This window comes from Salmo trutta, chromosome 27, assembly GCF_901001165.1.
Source record: "Salmo trutta chromosome 27, fSalTru1.1, whole genome shotgun sequence".
Classification (NCBI taxonomy): domain Eukaryota; kingdom Metazoa; phylum Chordata; class Actinopteri; order Salmoniformes; family Salmonidae; genus Salmo; species Salmo trutta.
Window position 1 is genome coordinate 30,077,748 of NC_042983.1, and position 20,650 is coordinate 30,098,397.

The 20,650-nt window shown below is 41.8% G+C and overlaps 1 protein-coding gene across 1 annotated transcript in view; it reads left to right on the forward strand.

The window, feature by feature from the left end:
• Positions 1 to 841: 841 nt before the first annotated feature.
• Positions 842 to 20,650, forward strand: part of LOC115164868 (apoptosis-inducing factor 3-like) — a 31,642-nt gene continuing 11,833 nt past the window's right edge. Inside the window, exons 1-3 of the mRNA XM_029717745.1 lie at positions 842 to 1,230; positions 15,131 to 15,354; positions 18,596 to 18,815. Of these exons, the coding sequence (XP_029573605.1) occupies positions 15,324 to 15,354; positions 18,596 to 18,815 (251 nt within the window). The 5' untranslated portion in view covers positions 842 to 1,230; positions 15,131 to 15,323. The remainder of the gene's footprint in view (positions 1,231 to 15,130; positions 15,355 to 18,595; positions 18,816 to 20,650) is intronic.

A 20,650-nucleotide genomic window follows, 5' to 3' on the forward strand; every position in this document is an offset into this window, starting at 1 on the left:
GCCAGCTGTCAAGATTTAGCATGGGAAGTCATAATCTTGTCATTTTCTGGTTGTAAACTGTTTTTCTATTGGTAGAGACATCAGAAACCAGATTACAACCAGGTGAAGACATATTTTCCCCTAACATCTTAGAAAGATGTCATATTTTGGTTATTAACTGGTCAGATAACCAGATTACAATCAGTTCAACCATTACAACTAGTTCTTCTGGTCACTTCCTTTAACAGCCAATATACAACGGGACCATAATGTTACTTAAGAACGTCATTGCAATTAGTTTTGCCCACTAGGCAGTCAAGCCAGCCAGTAGCCAGTAAAGTAGGCATTTACAGTAGGCAGACAATCCTCCACACAAACAGGCAAGCAGGCATACAGTTGAGCACACATGCATGCATTAAGCAGGCAGGCAAGCAGGCAGACAATCAAAGAAAGCCGGCAGACCAGGCAGTACAGGGGGGATCCCAGCCAATCTTTGATCAGATTTAACTGGCCAGTCAGGCCTTTGGCATCTGAAGGCAAGGCTGAAAGGATCTGACCAGGAAGGGGACTTTAGTGTGTGTGTGTGTGTGTGTGTGTGTGTGTGTGTGTGTGTGTGTGTGTGTGTGTGTGTGTGTGTGTGTGTGTGTGTGTGTGTGTGTGTGTGTGTGTGTGTGTGTCTCTGTGTCTGTGTGCGTGCATGTGTGCATGTGTGTGTGCATGTGTGTGTATGCGCACGTGTGTGGGAGAGAGAGAAAGAGTGAGAGAGGGGGTAGAGAGGGGTGGAGTGGATTGGAGCGAGGGATGGAGGGAGGAGAGGGAGGAGAGCCGAGCACTGTGAGAATTCCTGCTGTGTTAGCATCCACCCAGCAACTCTGTCAATACTGCATACAGCTAAGAAACAGGCAGAGGCCCCTGGTGCTGCATTTACCGGCTCCGTCAGTGAGAGAGAGCAGCTTCCACAATCCCCCCAATCCGTGTGCTGCTCGAGAGGTTTCTCCCAGGGATAACACACACACCAGAGCCCCGGCCGCTACTGCTGCGTCGGAGGGAGAGGAAGAGACAGGAGGAGAGCTGAACAGTAGATACGGAGTGGGAATACTCTAGAAGAGGGAGACAATCCTGGGGGAGGGACAGGATTCTTGGAAGACTGGGTGTGATAGTATTCTAACGTGCTCCACAGGAAAGGCTGAACACTGGGGCATTTGACAGACAGGCACTCAGCGGTGCACCTGCTCCACACTAGCTTGTTGGGTAAGATCCTTTTCCTCTTTTACAGTCAGTAGGCCAAGGGCTGATTTTATGATTGTGCTTGTTTCTGCTGATATGATATCTTAATGTGATGCTCAGTATATCACTAGACTTTACTACTTTCTGTGGTCTGTATGTGGTACAGCACTATGGCCATTCAGCATTAAAGAGCCAAGGAAGTAACTCGGTTCTGGGCCAGTTCCACAGATTTCTGCAGTCCTGCTTAAAGAAGTGGAGCAATGTGGTGCAGTAATATACTCAATACTCTGACAAACAGTACACCAATGGACACAAGGCACTTCACAAACAAGCACATTCTTACACAGTGGCAAATGTACAGTAAATTACAGTAATGAAAATAAACAGACATATTAAGTAGAGGAGGTAATTGAGAGATTTTCTGACCTCAAAACAATGAATGGCCCACTAAGGGAGATTACTCCAATACATTTGTGTATGAGTTGTGATATCATTTATTGGTTTAGCATCATTTTGATAAGTGTGTGTGTGTGTTTTTGTGTGTGCTTGTGTGTACGCACGTGTGCGCACTCCTCGAAAATTGGTTGTTTAATTCGTTATTTCTGACCATGGAAACATTGGTCCCCTGCAGGAGTGGACACCCCTCTGTAAAAGGCTATTCTGGTTTTCCATGACATCACAATTCCTTTGGCCTAATTGGGAGGCAAACGCTGAAAACAGCACCAAAACACCCTGACACTACATCTCAATAGTGTTACTGCCTGCTACTCAGCGTAACATCTCTTTAATTCTCCATTCTTTGTCATATATCTGTAAACTTCCTAATCAGACTCAATGTTTCATTTCAGTAAATTCAGTTCAGTTTGATGTTTGGAGTGGCATTACATGGTTAACACAACTAATTGTAGGTCGCTAGAACTTGTGTAGTGTCACGTGGTATCGCTGCCTTATCCCATCAAGTGTACTAATGGTTAGCCTCTGAATTCCACAACAAGTTCAACGACCAGGGGTCTCTTCACAACCAGGGGTTTCTTCACAGTCCCCAAGTCCAGAACAGACTCCTGGTAACACACAGTACTACACGGAGCCATGACTTCATGGAACTCTATTCCACATTAAGTAACTCATGCAAGCAGTAAAATCAGATTTAAAAACAGATAGAACTACATCATATGGAACAACGCTGACTGTGAAGAGACACACACACACACGTGCATAGTCACACACACGTGCATAGTCACACACACTAGCACATGCACTCTACACACACGTACATTTTAATATTGTTGTATGGTGGTGTTAAACACTGAGTGTACAAACCATTAGGAACACCTTCATAATATTGAGTTGCACCCTTTTTGCCCTCAGAACAGCCCTAATTAGTCGTGGGCATGGACTCTACAAGTTGTCGAAAGCGTTCCACAGGGATGCTGGCCCATGTTGACTCCAATGCTTCCCACAGTTGTGTCAAGTTCTTGATACACACAGGAATCTGTTGTGTGTGAAAAAACTAGCAGCGTTGCAGTTCTTGACACACTCAAACCAGTGCGCCTGGCACCTACTACCATACCCGATTCAAAGGCACTTATATCTTTTGTCTTGCCCATTCACCCTCTGAATGGCACACATACACAATCCATATTGGGGCAGCAGCATAGCCTAGTGGTTAGAGCGTTGGACTAGTAACCAAAGGTTGCAAAATTGAATGCCCGAGCTGACAAGGTACAAATCTGTCGTTCTGCCCCTGAACAAGGCAGTTTAACCCCCTGTTCCTAGGCTGTCATTGAAAATAAGAATTTGTTCTTAACTGAGTTGCCTAGTAAAATAAATACAAATATCTCAATTGTCTCAAGGCTTAAAAATCCTTCTTTGGCCTGTCTCCTCCCCTTCATCTACCTTTACTGAAGTTGATTTAACAGGTGACATCAATAAGGGATCGTTACTTTCACCTGGATCCACCTGGTCAGTCTATGTCGTGGAAAGAGCAGTGTTCCTAATGTTTTGAACACTCAGTGTACATTTGTGTTGTAGATATGTAGAGGTGTAATGAATGTACTATTTTATAGATTTTTTTTGTTTGTGTATTTTGTGATGCGCTTTAATGTGTCTGGACCCCAGGAAGAGTAATTGCAGTCAAGGTAGCAGTTACTCTTCCTGGGATCCATAATAAATACAAATACAAAATAACCTAACTGACCTCCGCAGCCTGATCATGGTAAAAACACATTTCTGACAGCAAACATTACATTTCAGACAGCAAACATTACATTCCAGACTTAGCGACTTTCAGCACCTATTGCATGGAAACTTCACTGTCTATTAGCCACAGTAGCTACCTGGAACCTTGTCCCTCTTGGACATATACAGCTCTGGAAAAAATGAAGAGACCACTGCAAAATTATCAGTTTCTCTGGTTTTACTATTTATAGGTATGTGTTTAAAAATGTTGTTTATTCTATAAACTACTGACAACATTTTTCCCAAATTCCAAATAAAAATATTGTCATTTAGAGCATTTATTTGCAGAAAATGACAACTGGTCAAAATAACAACAAAGATGCAGTGTTGTCAGACCTCAAATAATGCAAAGAAAATAAGTTAATATTCATTTTTAAACAACACAATGCTAATGTTTTAACTTCAGAAATCAATATTTGGTGGAATAACCCTGATTTTCAATCACAGCTTTCATGCGTCTTGGCATGCTCTCCACCAGTCTTTCACATTGATGTTGGGTTACTTTGTCACTCCTGGTGCAAAAATTCAAGCAGCTCAGCTTTGTTTTATGGCTTGTGACCATCCATCTTCCTCTTGATCACATTCCAGAGGTTTTCAATGGGGTTCAGGTCAGGAGATTGGGCTGTCCTTGACAAGGTCTTGATCTGGTGGTCCTCCATCCACACCTTGATTGACCTGGTTGTGTGGCATGGAGCATTGTCCTGCTGGGAAAAACATCCTCAGAGTTGGGGAACATTGTAAGAGCAGAAGGAAGCAAGTTTTCTTCCAGGACAACCTTGTACATGGCTTGATTCATGCGTCCTTCACAAAAATAAATCTGTCCAATTCCAGCCCCAGATCTTCACCGATCCTCCACCAAATTTCACAGTGGGTGCAAGACACTGTGGCTTGTAGGCCTCCCCAGGTCTCGCACCCACTGTGAAATTTGGTGGAGGATCAGTGATGATCTGGGGTTTCTTCAGCAAGGCCGAAATTTGTCTTTGTGAAGGACGCATGAATACATTTTACACTGGAGAAACAACATTTAAAAAACAATGTTAGATTTTGATCTTACCTTATAGACAAACAAACTTAAACAAGCAAGCAAGCGAGCATGTACAAGACAAACAGGGGAATGCACTTAGTCACAATGTATGGTGATTGTTTCACATGCTTCTAGAGCCTAGTATTGGGGAATGTATAATACATTCACAGTGTAAAACTGGTAGCCTCTGGAAATAATCAAAACAGTAATACAAAGTAACTGTCCAGTGTTTCCAGATTTCTATGAAATAGGACCTATATTTAACAACAACATGAGTTAAATAGTTTTCCTTCCAAAGAAATGGTAATTAAGTATGTTAAAAAGCATATTTTCTGTCTTGGAATGGTGTGGGCATACCCCAACAACAGACTGGTGTGGGTGTATACCGGTCATTAAAAAGATTCAAGTGAGTAAACCGGCTCAGCCAATGAGTCAACATGACATCATGTTCTATTAGGAAATAGCAAGAATTTTTTGAATGGTCTGTTTGAGATGCAAGTTTGAGGTGGGATTTCTTTTCACATTTTTTTTTCTCACCAATTTGTGCTTTGGCCACAAATACAAGTATAGGATGAGTTAACAAAACTTCTTTCCACCCCTTATCAATTAAATACAGTTTTATTATTTCATCAGCTTTCCAGGGCTTGTTTTTTTTAGTAATTAAAGCTGAACAACAAGCTAAGTATTTGATCAGCATTGCAGGTTTTCTAACATAACAAGAACATTCAAAATGAGGTTAACTCCACAGGCTTGATTAGGCTCAGGACAAACATTGTAAATGCAGCTGTTAAATGTCTCGGATGAAAAAGGCTGTTGTTCAAGCGGTGGTTAACACAATCTTACGACGATCAAGTTTATCTTGTATTTCACAAATCTGCAGTAATGGGGGATAGGTGTTGTGCTACTTTGTCTTGTGTGGTGTTACTTTGTCCTTGGTCCTTATCAGCCGTGGATCTAGTCGAGCGGCCTGATTTACCTGTGGAACAGGTGTTAGGTGCATGAGATGTTAAATAACCAACTGAGATGTTAGTTAAGCAATAAGGCAAGAGGGGTGTGGTATATGGCCAGCCAATATACCATGGCTAAGGGCAGTTCTTAGGCACAACGCAAGGCAGAGTGCCTCGATACAGCCCTTAGCCGTGGTATACTGGCCATATACCACACACCCCCGAGGTGCCTTATTGCTATTATAAACTGGTTACCAACGTAATTAGAGCAGGAAAAATGCATGTTTTGTCATACCCATGGTATATGGTCTGCTATACCACGGCTTACAGCCAATCAGCATTCAAGGCTCAAACCACCCAGTTTATACATGTAAATAACCAGTTACCTATGCTCGAGGGACAAATTATCATGTTGGTTCATGTACAGCATAGAGAAACCACATGCTTACAGACAGAAAACATACACTCTTGCATTACTGGTGAAGATCTGACCGCATCTACTTTCAAGGTTTACCAGATTAAGGTGAAAATGGAATCATTTACATTTTAGTCATTTAGCAGACGCTCTTATCCAGAGCGACTTACTGTAGTGAATGCATACATTTCATACATTTTTTCTCCGTACTGGTCCCCCGTGGGAATTGAACCCACAACCCTGGCGTTGCAAACACCATGCTCTACCAACTGAGCTACACGGTTAGTTGCTTGCGCCACATGCTTGAGGAACCACAATCATTTCTGATACATATTTACTGAAGCTACTGGCCCATAATGTCACTAAATGCCTGAGGCAGTGAGGAGTTTGTTAGCGTATTGTTGTCTCTGTAGGGATAAGGGTCATCTAATGCCTGGCCTGAAGTTTCTGTTTGTGTATTGCCACACCCTGATCTGTTTCACCTGTCTTTGTGATTGTCTCCACCCCCCTCCAGGTATCGCCCATCTGCCCCATTATCCCCTGTGTACAGTGCCTTGCAAAAGTATTCATCCCCCTTGGCGTTTTTGTTGCAGTACAACCTGTAATTTAAAATGATTTTTATTTGGATTTCATGTAATGGACATACAATAAATAGTCCAAATTGGGGAAGTGAAATGAAATTGTTTTACTTGTTTCAAAAAACTAAAAAAACTGAAAAGTGGTGCGTACCTATGTGTTCACCCTTTGCTATGAAGCCCCTAAATAAGATCTGGTGCAACCAATTACCTTCAGAAGTCACATACTTAGTTAAATAAAGTCCACCTGTGTGCAATCTAAGTGTTACATGATCTGTCTGTCACGTCCTGACCAGTAAAAGGGGTTGTTTGTTATTGTAGTTTGGTCAGGGCGTGGCAGGGGGTGTTTGTTTTGTGTGGTTCGGCTTTTTTGGTTTATGTTCTACATTTTCTATTTCTATGTATTTATCTAGTTTTTCTATTTCAATGTTGGGGTTTTGGTTGGACCTCCAATTAGAGGCAGCTGGTTGTCGTTCCCTCTAATTGGATGCCATATTTAGTTGGGTTAGTTTTCTCTTGTGTTTTGTGGGTGGTTGTTTCTTGTATAGTCTGTGCTCCTTATGGGACTGTTTTCATTGTTTGTTTTGTTTAAGTGTTTTCCTTTAATAAATAAGAAGATGAGCACTTTACCCGCTGCATTTTGGTCCACTCCTTACGACACCTGTGACACTGTCACATGATCTCAGTATATATGCACCTGTTCTGAAAGGCCCCAGAGTCTGCAACACCACTAAGCAAGGGGCACCACCAAGCAAGTGGCACCATGAAGACCAAGGAGCTCTCCAAACAGGTCAGGGACAAAGTTGTGGAGAAGTACAGATCAGGGTTGGGTTATAAAAAAGTATCCAAAACTTTGAACATCGCATGGAGCACCATTTAATCCATTATAAATAAATGGAAAGAATATGGCACCACAACAAACCTGCCAAGAGAGGGCCGCCCACCAAAACTCACGGACCAGGCAAGCAGGGCATTAATCAGAGAGGCAACAAAGAGACCAAGATAACCCTGAAGGAGCTGCAAAGCTCCAGAGCGGAGATAGGAGTATCTGTCCATAGGACCACTTTAAGCCATACACTCCACAGAGCTGGGCTTTACAGAAGAATGTCCAGAAAAAAAGCCATTGCTTAAAGAAAAAAATAAGCAAACACGTTTGGTGTTTGCCAAAAGGCATGTGGGAGACTCCCCAAACATATGGAAGAAGGTACTCTGGTCAGATGAGACTAAAATGTAACTTTTTGGCCAACAAGGAAAACGCTATGTCTGGCGCAAACCCAACACTTCTCATCACCCCAAGAATACCATCCCCACAGTGAAGCATGGTGGTGGCAGCATCATGCTGTGGGGATGTTTATCATCGGCAGGATCTGGGAAACTGGTCAGAATTGAAGGAATGATGGATGGTGCTAAATACAGGGAAATTCTTGAGGGAAACCTGCTTCAGTCTTCCAGAGATTTGAGACTGGGACAGAGGTTCACCTTCCAACAGGACAATGACCCTAAGCATACTGCTAAAGCAACACTCAAGTGGTTTAAGGGGAAACATTTGAATGTCTTGGAATGGCCTAGTCAATGCCCAGACCTCAAACCAATTGAGAATCTGTGGTATGACTTAAAGATTTCTGTACACCAGCGGAACCCATCCAACTTGAATGAGCTGGAGCAGTTTTGCCTTGAAGAATGGGCAAAACTCAAACTTGTAGTTGTAATTGCTGCAAAAGGTGGCTCTACAAAGTATTGACTTTGGGGGGGTGAACAGTTATGCACGCTCAAGTCTTATTTCTTGTTTGTTTCACAATAAAACATATTTTGCATCTTCAAAGTGGTAGGCATGCTGTGTAAATCAAATGATACAAACCCCCCAAAAATCTATTTTAATTCCAGGTTGTAAGGCAACAAAATAGGAAAAATGCCAAGGAGGGGGGGGGTGAATACTTTCCCAAGCCACTGTATTTATACCTGTGTTCTCTGTTTGTCTGTTGCCAGTTCGTCTTGTTTGTCAAGCCAACAGCATTTTTGTGTCAGCTCCTGCTTTTCCCCAGTCTCTCTTTTCTCGTCCTCCTGATTTTTACCCTTGCCTGTCCTGACCCTGTACCCACCCGCCTGACCACACTGCCTGACCCTGAGCCTGCCTGCTGTCCTGTACCTTTGACCCACCTCTGGGTTACCGACCTCTGCCTGACCTGACCCTGAGCCTGTCTGCCATCCTGTACCTTTGCTCCTGTTGCTGTAATAAACATTGTTACTTTGACACGGTCTGCATCTGGGTCTTACCTTGATACCTGATAGTGTATGGGCTTTATCATGACCTGGATGGTACTACATTGTCTTGGTGGTTTGACCTCATCTTTCTGGGGTGTGGTACCAACCCCTCAGCTGTGCCACAGCGGTGATCAAATAAGGGCTATTCACTGTGGTGCAGTGAAATGTTTGCGCAACTGGAGTAGTCTGTTTAGAAACACAGTGTGTTTACCTGGGCTGCTCAAAGAAAAGTAAAGTCCCTTTTCTGAGTGATTGATGTGGCTATCGGAATTGATTCTGGTCCTCTGAGTTTAACATTGGTTTCACTCAGATCCATTCTTGGGGTGGGTGTGTGGGGGGAAACTACCTAAGGGTTGTGCCACAATGGCTAATTCCCTGCTACATTCCAGTAAAAAGTATTACATTTGTGGAGAAAAGTGAGTGAAACTGACAGCTTGTTTGCAGGAAGGATTATTAGCACTGCTTGGGGACAGGCCCAACGGTGAGCGAATGGAATTTGCGTCATATGTTGAGGACCAAATCTGCTTAACCTGACTTTGGGTTAGTACAAAATATTTCAGGCTTGCTGGAACCTCACAACGGCAGCCTTTTTGATGCAATTTCAATGTTCATTCAATTTTAATTTGTATTGTAATTATTGATATGGAAACATAGAGAAGATAGAGTGCACTTACGTCTTCATGAAGTGTTTAACCTTCATTGATTTCTTCATAGGGAGACATCATTCTCATGACAAAATGGCATTTTGAAATGTGTTTGTTGTTGGTGGGTCATTGAGATTGGTGAAGCTATAAAATTAGTGTAGAAAATAATTAGTGGCTGCCATGACATTTTCACAGTTCGTGTAGAGAAAAAACAGATGCCCACATTCTGCCCAAAAGAACTAGTCTATCCCAGTTATTTAGCTTGCTCCGGTTCTATATTACCTTTAAAAAGATGACTAAAGTGACTCTTGATAATTCCATGCTGCAAAACTTTAAACTTCTTGAATGTTTCTGTGATCCTTTTGAATTGATTTTATTGTGAAGTATATACACTCATATACTTTCGATGTAGCAGTATGACAACGAAGACATGACATTTCTTACTGTGTGAAATGTTTCATGATTCAAAAGAGAGATCTTTCCATGTCTCACTTGGTCTCTGGAACTTTAACCACTTTTCCATTAAAGGTGCAAGCTTCTTTTATTAATCTCAAGGACATTAAGATGTGCTCTGAATATCAAGTACTTTCCTTGGTGCACCCCGAAGGGTGGCTTGCTTTTGCTAACGAATCCCACTACGCTGCGTAATACACCTGCCATCCTGTGAATGCTTGTTACTGTAGTACTGCTCTCATATTCATATCAACAGCTGTATTGTTTAGCAACACCAAGTGGGTTGAAATATCACAACCTCTGGCAGGGGTGTGTGGGCAATGTGTGGCAGCAAAACAAAAGTGGTTTTGAAACTCATGGGGCCTCTGCTTCCATTCAAAACACAGTGACATGAATGTTAAAGGTGCAAAGGCTGTTAATGGTTAACAACACTTACAGTGCCTTCAGAAAGTATTCATACCTCTTTACTTATTACACATTTTTTTGTGTTACAGCCTGAACTGTTAAAACTGTAACTCAGCCACTCAGGACATTCACTGTCTTCTTGGTAAGCAACTTCAGTGTAGATTTTACCTTGTGTTTTAGGTTATTGTCCTGCTGAAAGGTGAATTCATCTCTGAGTCTCTGGTGGAAAGCAGACTGATCCAGGTTTTCCTCTAAGATTTTGCCTGTGCTTTGCGCTATAACGTTTCTTTTATCCTGAAAAACTCCCCAGTCCTTAACGATTACAAGCATACCCATAACGTGATGGAGACACCCCTATGCTTGGAAATATGGAGAATGGTACTCAGTAATGTATTGTATTGGATTTGCCCCAAATATAACATTTTGTATTCAGGAAAAACATTTATTTGCTTTGCCACTTTTTTTGCAGTATTACTTTACTGCCTTGTTGCAAACATGATGCATGTTTTGGGAATATTTGTATTATGTATAGGATTCCTTCTTTTCACTCTGTCAATTAGGTAAGTATTGTGGAGTAACTGCAATGTTGTTGATCCATCCTCAGTTTCTCCTATCACAGCCATTAAACTCTGTAACTGTTTTAAAGTCACCATTGGCCTCATGGTGAAATCCCTGAATGGTTTCCTTCCTCTCTTGCAACTGAGTTAGGAAGGACGCCTGTATCTTTGTAGTGACTTGGTGTATTGATACACCATCCAAAGTGTAATTAATAACTTCACCATGCTCAAAGGGATATTCAATGTCTGCTTTTTTATTTTTACCCATCTACCAACTACAGTTGAAGTCGGAAGATTACATACACTTAGTTTGGAGTCAATAAAACTTGTTTTTCAACCACTCCACAAATTTCTTGTTAACAAACTGTAATTTTGGCAAGTCGGTTAGGACATCTACTTTGTGCACGACACAAGTCATTTTTCCAACAATTGTTTACAGACAGATTATTTCACTTATAATTCACTGCATCACAATTCCAGTGGGTCAGAAGTTTACATACACTAAGTTGGCTGTGCCTTTAAACAGCTTGGAAAATTCCAGAAAATTATGTCATGGCTTTAGAAGCTTCTGATAGGCTAATTGACATCATTTGAGTCAAATGGAGGTGTACCTGTGGATGTATTTCAAGGCCTACCTTCAAACTCAGTGCCACTTTGCGGGACATCATGGGAAAATCAAAAGAAATCAGCCAAGACCTCAGAAAAAAATTGTAGACATCCACAAGTCTGGTTCATCCTTGGGAGCAATTTCCAAATGCCTGAAGGTAGCACGTTCATCTGCACAAACAATAGTACGCAAGTATAAACACCATGGGACCACGCGGCCGTCATACCGCTCAGGAAGGAGACGCGTTCTGTCTCCTAGAGATGAACGTACCTTGGTGCGAAAAGTGCAAATCAATCCCAGAACAACAGCAAAGGACCTTGTGAAGATGCTGGAGGAAACAGGTACAAAAGTATCTATATCCACAGTAAAACGAGTCCTATATCGACATAACCTGAAAGGCTGCTCAGCAAGGAAGAAGCCACTGCTCCAAAACTTCCATAAAAAAGCCAGACTACGGTTTGCAACTGCACATGGGGACAAAGATCGTACTTTTTGGAGAAATGTCCTCTGGTCTGATGAAACAAAAATAGAGCTGTTTGGCCATAATGACCATCGTTATATTTGGAGGAAAAAGGGGGAGGCTTGCAAGCTGAAGAACACCATCCCGACCGTGAAGCACGGGGGTGGCAGCTTGTGGGGGTAATTTGCTGCAGGAGGGACTGGTGCACTTCACAAAATAGATGGCATGATGAGGCAGGAAAATTATGTGGATATATTGAAGCAACATCTCAAGACATTAGTCAGGAAGTTAAAGCTTGGTTGCAAATGGGTCTTCCAAATAGACAATGACCCCAAGAATACTTCCACATTTGTGGCAAAATGGCTTAAGGACAACAAAGTCAAGGTATTGGAGTGGCCATCACAAAGCCCTGACCTCAATCCTATAGAACATTTGTGGGCAGAACTGAAAAAAATGTGTGCGAGCAAGGAGGCCTACAAACCTGACTCAGTTACACCAGCTCTGTCAGGAGGAATGGGCCAAAATTCACCCAATTTATTGTGGGAAGCTTGTGGAAGGCTACCCGAAATGTTTGACCCAATCTAAACAATTTAAAGGCAATGCTACCAAATACTAATTGAGTGTATGTAAACTTCTGACCCACTGGGAATGTGATGAAAGACATAAAAGCTGAAATAAATCATTCTCTCTACTATGATTCTAACATTTCACATTCTTAAAATAAAGTGGTGATCCTAACTGATCTAAAACAGGGAATTTTTACTAGGATTAAATGTCAGGAATTGTGACAAACTGAGTTTAAATGTAATTGGCTAAGGTGTTTGTAAACTTCCGACTTTAACTGTATATCTTCGCGAGCCATTGGAAAACTTCCCTGGTCTTTGTGGTTGAATCTGTGTTTGAAATTCGCTGCTCGACTGAGGGACCTTACAGATAATTGTATGTGTAGGCTACAGAGATGAGGTAGTCATTAAAAACCTCTATTATTGCATGCAGGGTGAGTCACTGCAACTTATTACGTAACTTGTTAAGCAAATTTCTACTCCTGAACTTGTTTAAGCTTGCAATAACAAAGAGGTTGATTACTTATTGACTCAAGACATTTCAGCTTTTCATATTTAATTAATTTGTAAAAATGTCTAAAAACATAATTCCACTTTTACATTATGTTGTTTCGTGTGTAGTAAAATCTTAATTTAATCAATTCAGGCTGTAACACAACAAAATGTGGAAGAAGTCAAGGGATGTGAATACTTTCTGAAGGCACTGTATGTATGTAACATTAAGTAACAATATATATCGAAAATTTGATCAATTAACATGATTAACACTATTACCTTCTCTTCAAGGGCATTTGTACACACACACACAAACACACATGCATGCACACACACACACACACACACACACACACACACACACACACACACACACACACACACACACACACGCACACACACTCATTAGCTTCATAGTAGAGAGACAATAAGTGTTGGGGAGTAGTGAACTACATGTAGTTCAACTAGTAATTTAACTGCATTTTGAAGTAGCTTGGTGGTAGTTTAACTCAATTCAAATCTAGGTAGTGTTTTCAGTAGTTAATTACTTTTTGCCATATAGTGGTGTAGCTAACTATTGTAAATACGCACTACTTTTTTGGCTAAAATAAATATGAGTGAAGTAGGCAAGAATGTACTTTCTTTTTCAGCATTAGACCTGCATAATTCTCACTTGAAACATAATTTTACTTTTAATAGGCTAAATTAGACATTATGTTAACATCTGACTTCAGAGTGATCTGGTCATGCAATTGTAGTCTATGAAATTTCTGATTTAGATATGATAATTTTTCACTAAGTAGTTTGGATGTGGTGAACTACGTTTTCAAAGTGACTTTAGTTCAGTAAACAATATTTTTCTTAAGGGTAGCTCTACTGTAGCTTAACTTCTTCCAGTGTGAAGTAATTGGTAGCTTTGTAAACTGTATTTTCAAAGTAGGTTCCCCAACACTGAAGACAAGTGTAGAAAACAAGTGACAACCTTTTCTCAGCCAAGTGTTGCTGGAGGGCAGAGCACACAGGAATATTATTAGAAGCTGTTTAGTTCTATACCACCTCAGAGAACCAAGTTAGGGCCTCTCTCACAAACATGGAGTTCTCTTCTCTGATCTGTGTACAGTTCCTACAGGTTGACGGACAATTACACACCCTCTCCTTTTCAAACGGCAGTTTTTGTGGTGGAAAACAAATTGTCAACAATGCCATTGAGAGCACTGTGGATGGTGCTGTGAATGCTAATGGTTGTTAACGAGTGTTAGGCTAGCCCTTTAACGACCACAGTGGCCTTTCCAGGACTTTGTCCATGTTTCTCAGCATCATGAATGGCATCATGAATGCATAGTAGTTCATTGTACCATTTCTAAGCCATGGTTGATATAAGTGGCTAATCCTCACGTGATATTATCTCAATTACTTCGGAACATTATGAAAATATAAAGTTTTCCTAATGTTGATATCAACTATTTGGTATCCTTAGGCAAACTCACAAACTGTATGTATTTAAATGACTAAAATGGGAAGTGGTTCACAAATGCAAACACACCACACACACACACACACACACACACACACACACACACACACACACACACACACACACACACACACACACACACACACACACCACTCTATACAGAGGAACTCTAAAAAAACACAAGTAGTCATGTGAGAAACTTATAGAACTGTGTAGTCAGCCTGGTCTCATAGACTAGACGTAAAATGATTATGACATGTCACGTTTGGTATGGCTGCATAAGACAGAAGGTTACTTAAGGCAAAAACGAAAGTAGGGTGGTTGGTCGGGGTGGATGGGTGAGTGTATAACGTGAACGTTTAGCAACCCAAAGGTTGTGTATTCATTTGAACTAATTGGCAAATTTAGCTAACGTTAGCGTTAGCCACCTAGCCACCTAGGTAAATTTAGCGACAACAAATTGGAATTCCTAACATATCATAGGTTTGGCAAATTTGTAACATATTGTACGAATTGGAATTTATTACATATTGTATGAATTGCAATTTGGAACATATCATACAAATTGTCATTCGTAACATATCATACAAAATGGATGATGGACATCCACAAATTAATGCATACCATATGAAACATAACATATCATACTAATTTACATTTACTATGTTAAGTCTACCCCTGAGTCCAGATTGGTGTAGTGGTGCTGTTTGATGGTTGGGCTTTTGTAATCTCCCGATTTCTCCCTCGACCAGCCTCCACTGGGCTTTTCAGCCACTCAGCTGTTGTTCACTCTTCCTCCTCCCAGGTGGTGATGTGGGAGAGCTGATGTCTACAATGGCTGACCTGGATCTGCACCTGCACATACTGATACCCTCGTTTCAACACTGTCGTGGTTACCTCCCGACCCAGCAGCCCAACCCCAGGATCTGACCTTGTCTCTTCCTCACCTCCTCTGGGCTTCCTCCAGCCAGGCCACCTGGCTCTACCCTGGGCCCATAATGGGAGGATGCCTCTCCAAAAGCAAGCCAGGTGAACACCATCTCCACCAAACCACTGTTCTCCTTCCCTCCGTCCTACCCCCATCCTCCTTCCCTCCGTCCTACCCCCATCCTCCTTCCCTCCGTCCTACCCCCTTTCTCCTTCCCTCCGTCCTACCCCCATCCTCCTTCCCTCCGTCCTACCCCCTTTCTCCTTCCCTCCGTCCTACCCTCTGTTCTCCTTCCCTCCGTCCTACCCTCTGTTCTCCTTCCCTCCATCCTACTTCCTGTTCTCCTTCCATCTGTCTTACCCCTTTCCAAATCCTGGAATAATTGGCATTTGTTCGCCAGCTATACAGTATATAGGTCATACAAACCCCTCTCCTGACTGCCTTTGTAGCATGGCGATTTGTGGAGGAGGAATTTTAATGCTCTCAATTGCATTGCCTTCAAGAGGATTACATAGTCAAATTTGAGTTTTAAACGTATGGCACAATGTATGACTGTTTCAAAGCAAAAATATCACTAATGCAATGCAGTCAGCTTGTTGAAGGCTGTGGTAAATGCTGTAATTAAGTACATTACGTTTTTTATATCTTTGCTTGCTCCTAAAGCTTTGACTTAATAGTGTTTTAGCTCTTATGGAGAGCGGTTTAAAAAACCAAAACAAATTAAACATAATTTTCACAAAAACAACCACTGCAATACCACACTAGCAGCTAGTATGAATAAGGTGGAGGGGATAGGGAGCTTGTCTCCAGTTCTATAGGGGCGACTTTAGAGGGTGCTGTGCTGGAACAGAGGCCCCTCACTGTAAAATGTCTAATTAGTCAGAGTCTTTAGGAAACAAGTGGGACCCTGAATGGAACCTTGGACACAGCAGGGATGAGCACCAGTATAGTTATGTTTTTAATATAGAATACAATATCACACCATCATTACTGTGTAATTATTCCTGTAAGTACAATGTAAAAAGTATTGTAATTACTTAAACTGTGCCTAGCGCTAAGGTAAGGGTTAGGGTTAGGGTTAGGGCTAGGGAAAATCCAGAGAAAAATTGAAATCATAAAGCAATTACATGAAGATGATAATAATTATTCAAGTGTATTGCCTGATGTGATACTGAACATTTCTGAAAAGCATGGGCTTAGTCAAAACATTGATGCACACTGTGAGTTTCTGCAGTCAGTGAAAAGCAGATTGGTACCTAATTTGACTAATACATTTTACATGATCCCTACAGATGTGTTAGTGGGAGCTGACCACTCAATTTGACCCAATAAAATATTTTAGCAACATAGAGTCAAGTAAACAGAATAGTTTCTAAGACTAGGAATAATATAAAGCCATCAGTGCCCACTCAAAAGGATTAAGCACATGATGCCTCTGAATGGAAAAACAGAAGGGAGAAAAGAAAGGGGAATGAGTGTGTGAGAGAGGGGGATGAAGTGGTAACATATGGCAAAGTGAGAGAATGCAGTAGGAGTATCTCTTCCTCACTTGACAAGTATGTTTCTCCTGAGGTGTACAATTCACTCAGTTTTGCTGTCAATGAGTCGTATTGGTCTTTGGTGCATTGGATAATCTCAGTGGAGAGATTGATCCCTTAACTAGGCAGGAATAATCCAAAAACAAAGAAGCTTGCATTTCTAGAAGAAGTGGTGCTATATAGAACCACAAATCAGCTTTGTTTTTTAGCAGTGTGTATGAATGTAAAATTACACTTTGTACATGTAATGTACAGTACAAAAGCAAGAGTAACTACACGTTGTGGACAAATACCCTCAGTTAAAGGTAATAGGTTTTTGGACAGAGTCATCTCACATAGTTTGCAAGTCATTGACAAATAAACCCCTGTCCAGGAGAAGGTGAGGTGAACCAAAATATACACTTTGCTTTTTTAATGATGATTTTAAAAAAATGCTCATGTACATGAATGGGTGGGGCTGCTTACTTTAGATTCAGTGAATTAACAAATTATAGAATTTATTAATTCATGTTCAATTATCATGCTAGTCTTCATTTTATATATACAGTGAGCTCCAAAAGTATTGTGACAGTGACACATGTTTTGTTGTTTTGGCTCTTTACTCCAACACTTTGGATTTGAAATGATACAATGGCTAGGAGGTTAAAGTGCAGACTGTCAGCTTTAATTTGAGGGTATTTTCATCGAAATGACGTACATTTTTGTGCATAGTCCCCCCATTTTAGGGGACCGAAAGTATTGGGCCAAATTCAGTTATATGTGTATTAAAGTAGTCAAAAGTTTAGTATTTGGTCCCCTAAAACAGGGAGACTAGAGCCAAAACAACAACAAATGTGGCACTGTCCCAATACTTGGAGCTCACTATACATCAATCAACATTCTGACTTCAGCATGGAGCATATGGTTGAGTAAGCTATCAATTTATGGATTCAGAATTGCCCCGATCAGCGGATGTGATTTTATGATCTGAGAATCAAAAGAGAAGAGAATATCAAAATATAAAATATCCCTATAACAAATCTAATACACAATGTGAATTCTCTTACATAAGGTCCTAGTTGAAGATCTCTCCTTTGAAAAAAAAAGATCCCATATGAGTCTGGGGATGGATGCCTCTCCCCCTTTCCTCTCCTGTGATTGCAGTCACTCTCATGATTTTCCATTGATTTTAATTAAGACTCGCTCAGCAGGTCAAAATTCCAGCCAGATTATCGTGTAGGAACCGGAGGGTCAGCACATTTCTACAGCCGAAGAGATAAATCTGGCTGCAGTGAATACGGGTTGCACAACCACCTCTTCAAATGCAGAAATACAAACACCAGAGGCAACTTATCAGATGTCATCAAATGCCTCAGGGCGCCTCACAACAAAAAAACACAAACATCCACTTAGGCCTGTCCTTGTGTATGTGTGTTATTTCAGCAAATATCTAATGCATGTGGTAGTGATCCTAAATATATGTTATGAAGCTCTCAAGATTACCACAGCAAATTTGCCCCACGTTTTTCTTAATCTTATAAAGTATTTTCATGGTCATGTCAGTTTCATTCGATACAGAACTCTTCTCCGTGGGGAGTCTGACGCTGAGTGCTGCAATCAAAGGCAAAATTAATATGAGTATCAGTGGCTGCTGGTGCCTTAAAGTTGAGGAGGATGATGGGTAAAAGTTATCAACAAGTGAATAATTTTTTTTTTAAATGTAACTGACTAGGCAAACATCAGCCTGAAAAGGGTATTGTTTTCCTAATGGTCTGTGGTCTGTATTCTGCAGTTTTGCTAATGGTCTGTGGTCTGTGTCCTGCAGTTGAGGTGAAAGTGGAGCTAACCCTTCTGGGCAAAGAAAAGGAAGCAGGTGTGAAGTCCGCTAATGGAAAGGCGAGCCCCTTTTCTGACTGCAGACCCAACGGAGCACTGGAACACTGCTCCGATGAGGATTCCGCCGCTGCCGCCCCCCTCAGGCTCTACAAACCCCGCGATTACCTGGAGGCCTCCGTTTGTCATGTCAAGGACCTGGAAAATGGACAGTAAGGCCTAACAAAAGACAATGTACAGTGCATTCGGAAAGTATTCAGACTCGTTGACTTTTTCCACATTTTGTTACGTTACAGCTTTATTCTAAAATGGATCAGAATGTTTTTCCTTATCAATCTACAAACAATACCCCATAATGAAAATGTGAAAAGGTTTTTAAATTAAAAAAAAATGTATTAAAAATGAACAGAAATACCTTATTTACATGGGTTTTCAGACCCTTTGCTATGAGACTCGAAATTGAGCTCATTCAGTTTTGGTGCATCCAGTTTCCATTGATCATCCTTGAAATGTTTCTACAACATGATTGGAGACCACCTGTGGTAAATTCAATCGATTGGACATGACTTGGAAAGGCACACACCTGTCTATATACTGTAAGGTCAGAGCAAAAATCAAGCCATGAGGTCGAATGAAATTGTCCATAGAGCTCCGAGACAGGATTGTGTCGAGGCACAGACCTGGGGAAGGGTACCAAAACATTTCTGCAGCATTGAAGGTCCCCAAGAACAGAGTGGCCTCAATCATTCTTAAATGGAAGAAGTTTGGAACCACCACGACTCTTCATAGATCTGTCCTCCCAGCCAAACTGAGCAATCGGGGGAGAAGGGCCTTGGTCAGGGAGGTGACCAAGAACCTGATGGTCAATCTGAAAGAGCTCCAGAGTTCCTCTGTGGAGATGGGAGAACCTTCCAGAAGGACAACCATCTCATCAGCACTCCACCAATCAGGCCTTCATGGTAGAGTGGCCAGACGGAAGCCACACCTCAGTAAAAGGCACATGACAGCCCGCTTGGAGTTTGCCAAAAGGCACCTAAAGACTCTCAGACCATGAGAAACAAGATTCTCTGGTCTGATGAAACCAAGATTGAATTCTTTGGCCTGAATGCCAAGCGTCACGTCTGGAGGAAACCTGGCACCATCCCTATGGTGAAGCATGGTGGTGGCAGCATCATGCTGTGGGGATGTTTTTCAGTGGCAGGGACTGGGAGACTAGTCAGGATCGAGGGAAAGATGAACGGAGGAAAGTACAGAGAGATCCTTGATGAAAACCTACTCCAGAGTGCTCAGGGCCTAAGACTAGGGCGAATCAAACATCTGAAATCAAATCAAAATCAAATAAAATTGTATTGGTCACATACACATGGTTAGCATATGTTAATGCGAGTGTAGCTAAATGCTTGTGCTTCTAGTTCTGACAGGTGTGAACAAGCAGTGGATCGGGTGGTTGTTGTCCTTGATGATCTTTTTGGCCTTCCTGTGACATTGGGTACTATAGGTGTCATGGAGGGCAGGTAGTTGCCCCCAGTGATGCCTTGTGCAGACCGCACCCCCCTCTGGAGAGCCGTGCAGTTGAGGGCGTTGCAGTTGCCATACCAGGCTGTGATACAGCCCGACAGGAGGCTCTCGATTGTGCATCTGTAAAAGTTAGTCAGGGTTTTGGGTTACAAGCCACATTTTTTTCAGCCTCCTGAGGTTGAATAGGCGCTGTTGCACCTTCTTCACCACATTGTCTGTGTGGGTGGACCATGTCAGTTTGTCTGTGATGTGTACGCCCAGGAACGTAAAACTTTCCACCTTCTCCACTGCTGTCCCTTCGACATGAATAGGAGGGTGCTCCCTCTGCTATTTCCTGAAGTCCACTATCATCTCCTTTGTTTTGTTGACGTTGAGTGAGAGGTTGTTTTCCTGACACCACACTCTGAGTGCCCTCACCTCCTCCCTGTAGGCTGTCTCGTTGTTGTTGGTAATCAAGCCCACTACTGTTGTGTCGTCTGCAAACTTGATGCTTGAGTTGGAGGCGTGCATGGCCACGCAGTCATGGGTG